The sequence below is a fragment of the Macaca thibetana genome, chromosome 12, assembly GCF_024542745.1.
Source record: "Macaca thibetana thibetana isolate TM-01 chromosome 12, ASM2454274v1, whole genome shotgun sequence".
Taxonomy (NCBI): Eukaryota; Metazoa; Chordata; class Mammalia; order Primates; family Cercopithecidae; genus Macaca; species Macaca thibetana.
In genome coordinates, this window is record NC_065589.1 from 79,033,064 (window position 1) to 79,037,801 (window position 4,738).

A 4,738-nucleotide genomic window follows, 5' to 3' on the forward strand; every position below is an offset into this window, starting at 1 on the left:
AACAAATACTGTCAGTTCTTTTCCTTAAAGTGACAGGCTCACTTCATTAATTCTTGACGAAATGTCCACCAAATATCCACATATCCAAATCTGAACAACCATATTTTTTCCTGTCAATCTTTTTTTTAAGTAAAACTTATTTCCCTTAAAAAAGCAGCTAGTTTAGCTTTCAACTCAATCTTAAGAGAACATTTCCTAGCGACAATCATCACACTCCACTTTATGCATACTTCCCATTTTATCAAACAGAATATTGAAAAGATATGTACTCAGGATGGAGAGTTAATAAAAATAATAATTTTCAATGTTTCACCAAAGACATTCTTAAGTGAAATTGACTGACTTCTATTTTATTTTATTTTATTTTTTTTTGGAGATGGAGTTTCACTCTTGGTGCCCAGGCTGAAGTGCAATGGCGTGATCTCAGCTGACTGCAACCTCTTCCTCCCAGGTTCAAGTGATTCTCCTGCCTCAGTCTACTGAGTAGCTGGGACTACAGGCACCTGCCACCACGCCCAGCTAATTTTTTGTATTTTTAGTAGAGACGGGGTTTCGCCATTTTGGCCAGGCTGGTCTTGAACTCCTGACCTCAGGTGATCCACCAGCCTCAGCCTCCCAAAGTGCTGGGATTACAGGCCTGAGCCACCACGACCGGCCTGACTTCTATTTTCTTACCATGAGTGAGTGGCATATAGAATACAATGACGGCAAGTACAGAGTTCATTACCACTACCACTACCCTGATTTGTGCTAAGGGGCCAGCTGTTATACCCCCAATTGTTTTTTTGTTAAATACTAACTTTATTGAGTTATAATCTACATACCACAAAACTGACATTTATAAAGTGTACAGTTCAGTGGTTTTTAGTATATCCACAAAGTGTGCATTCATCCTCACTATCAAATTCTAGAAAAATTCATCCCTCCAAAAGAAGTTCTATATCCACTAGCAGTCACTCCCTATTCCCCTTTTCGTGCAGGCTCTGGAAACCACTGTTCGTGTTTCTCTATGGATTCACCTATTCTGGTTTCATAAAAATGGAATCATAGGATACGTGGTCTTTTGCGTCTGGCTTCTTTCACTTATAATATTTTCAGGGTTAATTCATATTATTGCCAAATAATATTTTTACTAAATAGTTCTTACTGATAAATAATATTATGTAGATATATGAGATTATATAGATAATATGACATTTTGTTCATACATTCATCAGTTGTTGAACATTTGTGTTTTTTCCACTTTTTGGCTTCTATAAATCATGTCAATACAAACTTTCATGTACAAGATTTTTGGGGACATGTTTTTATTTTTCTTAGGTGTAGAATAAAGACTGGACTGGAATTGTTGGGTCATAACATAACTCTCTTTTAATCTTTTGAGGAATTGCCAGACTGTTTTCCAAAGTGATTGCACAATTTTACACTACTACCAGCAGTGTATGAAACGTGCAATTTCTTTATAATACTTCTCATTATCTGTCTTTTTTATTTATTTATTTTTTTAACAACTGGTAATCAATTTATTAAAATAATTGACTTAAGCATCTGCAATGGTGACTTCCACCTCAACTCCTAGCTCAATAGTGATGGAAGTAATCTGCTTAACAATCTCAGAAGGACTGTGCAAGTCAATGAGTCGCTTGTGGATTCTCATCTGGAAACGATCACACGTGGTAGAACCTTCACCACAAGGAGTTTTTCTTGTAGTGATTCTCAAAGTCTTGGTAGGCATTCGAACTGGTCCTTTCACTTTCAGGTTCTTTTCCTTTGCGCCTCTGATCAAGCCAGCACACACCTTTTCCAGGGATTTAACGTTGTGGCTCGTTAGGGTGATTCGAATTCGGTGAATTGCCACCTCCGCCTCCACGGGTTTTTTTCCGGTATCCTTAAAAGCCATGGCTGCTGCGCGGCTTCCTGACCGACTTGTTCCTCGGCGAGAGCGAATAGCGGTGAGTCAGGAGCAGGAGCGTGCGAACCGCAGATCCGCAGGTCCTACGACCGCGTCTTCCTCAGAAAAGTATCTGTCTTTTTTATTACAGCCATTTTAGCATGTGTCAAGTGGTATCTCACTGCAGTTTTGATTTGCATTTCTCTAATGACTAATTATGAGGGGCATCTTTTTATGCGACTTGTGGCCATTTTTATATTTTCTTGGAAAAATGTCTACTAGCATTCTTTCCTCGATTTTTAATTGGATTGTCTTTTTATTATTGAGTTGTAAGAGTTCTTTATATATTTGGAGTACTACATTCTTAACAGATACATGATTTGCAAATATTTTCTTCCATTCTGTGAGATGTTATTACACTTTCATGATGATGTAATTGAAGCATAAAAGTTTTTAATTTCGATGAAGTCCAGTTCATCTATTTTCACTTTTGTCACTTATGCTTTTGTCCTATCTGAGAAGCTATTGCTCAATCCGAGGCTGGAAGGATTTATTCTTATGATTTCTTCTTGGAGTCTTATATTTTTAACTTTTACATTTAGGTCTTTCATCTATTTTGGGTTTATTTTTATGTATGATGTGAGGGAAGTATCCAGCTCTTTCACATGTGGATGTTCAGTTTTCCCAACACCGTTTGTTGAAAAGACTTCTTTCCTCATTGAATTGTTTTGGCACCCTTATCTAAAATTAAGTGACCATAAATATTTCTTTATAGACTCTCAATTTTATTCCATTGCTCTATATCTATGCTTATGCCAGTACCACACTGTAATGTTTACTATAGATTTGTAGTAAGTACTGAAATTAGGAATTGTGAGTGCCTCAACTATGATTTTCCTCTTCAAGATTATTTTAGCTATTCGGGGTCACATGCAATTCTATATGAATTTTAGGATTGGTTGCGTCAGTTTATGCTTAGAAAAAAGCAGCTGAAGTTTTGGTAGAAATTGCATCGACTCTGCAGGACAATTTGGAAAATACTACTATCTCTTCAATATTAAGCTTTCTGATCCATGAACATGGGATGTTCCTCCATTTATTTAGTTCTTTTTTTCTTAACACTGTCTTACTATTTTCAGTGAATGTCTTACACCTCTTTTATTAAATTTATTCCTTAGTATTTTATTCTCCTTGACCCTATTATAAATCGAATTGGTTTTTAAATATCATTTATAGAGTATTCATTACTAGTATATAGAAATAAAATTGAATTTTTGTATATTGATATTCTACCCTGCAACCATGCTTAGCTTGCTTACCAGCTCTAATAGATTTTTGGGGATTCCTTAGCATTTCCTATATACAAGATCAGGTCATTTGAAAATAGTTTTACTTCTTCCTGTCCAATCTGGATTCCTTTTGTTTCTCTTTCTTGCCTAATTGCCCTGACTGGTACCTCCTGTACAATGTTGAATAGAAGTGATGAAAACAAACGTTTTGTTTTATTTTAGGGAAAAAACACTCAGTTTCTCAACATTAAGTATGATGTTAGCTCTCCTCACACTGTTTCTAGTGCAAATACCAACATGATTAAAGGGGCACATATCTTTGTATTATTATAAAATTAACTTTCACCTCATAGAATGCCTGACAAGTATCTTGTAGCTCCACATAGATTTATATACTTCACTTTGACAATCTCTAATTTAAGACATTGGGATGGAACTTAAAATTTTTCTTTGTATCCTGCATCCAGCCATGACCTACAAGTTTTCAGAACACATAGAGGTGACCTGTCTTATACTACACTCCATCTGGCACTACAACTATTTAATTTCCCCAACTCCAATAATTTTACCTACATTATGACCTTTATTCTTACAGATATTTCCTGGATTTTTGGCATTGTCTTAATCTGCAATATTCCTAAAATCTTAATCACTTGCCTATTCTCAGAACATAACTTTTTATTCTTCCATCCTCCTTACTCTCTCATTCTCAAGATTCCTGATTTTCAGCCTCATAGCAACCTCCAATTCAATATTTGTCCAATTTCACCCAGACTGCCAGTATCTTCTTTGCCTCTGTTCTAAACATAGTCAGTACCCCACTGTTGATACTTTCAACAAATCTCTACAGCAGCCTTAGCACCCTTGCTTTCCTTCTGCACTAATCCTATTGTACATGAGTTCAGGTTTGTTCCAGCAATCCATCATATCCATGGCTAACCCCAGGCTTTTTTGGTTCGGGGTGGCAGGAAGGTGAAAAATGAATGCCTAGGGTTGACATCTCCAGATCTGCAGGTTCTGAGTTGGTTCTTTTATTTAACCAGGTACCTTCTGTCATTTCCTTTCACCATTTTTAAGTTGCCTATCCAACTTCTACCTTCTTTTCTTTTAGCAAATGATTTTAATTCTCATTTTACTGAAAGTTTGTAGTGACTTCCCAATTTGTTGCCATACCACTCTCCCCTTTCTTTTTTTGCTTCAGGTGAGCCTTCTCTCTTCCAGTCAATTCCATAACTGTGCTCTTAATATCAATCTCTTGTAATTTTCTCTCAGAACTTGGTTACTTTTGCATTCGGTATTTATGGTTTAAAAAAAAGTACGTAAGTGTAGAAAACTATCACTACCACATAGTAAAACATATAATAAAGCTTTAGTAATTAAAAGAATATGGTATTTATGTATAAATATGTAAACAAACTAAAGAAAAATAATGAGAAGTAAATATGCAGAACAAAATTTACATATAGGAATTGAAATTTATGATAAAGATGATTATTTAAACCAGTAGGAGAAATAATAAATTATTCAATAAATTGTACTGAAACAGCTACCTGATATT

At 35.5% G+C, this 4,738-nt stretch overlaps 1 protein-coding gene across 1 annotated transcript; it reads right to left on the minus strand.

The window, feature by feature from the left end:
* Positions 1–1,540: 1,540 nt before the first annotated feature.
* On the minus strand, positions 1,541–2,013 carry LOC126932052 (40S ribosomal protein S20-like). Its single transcript, XM_050750503.1, has one exon. It carries the CDS (start codon positions 1,898–1,900, stop codon positions 1,541–1,543), a length of 360 nt encoding a protein of 119 aa, XP_050606460.1. The 5' UTR covers positions 1,901–2,013.
* Positions 2,014–4,738: the final 2,725 nt, after the last annotated feature.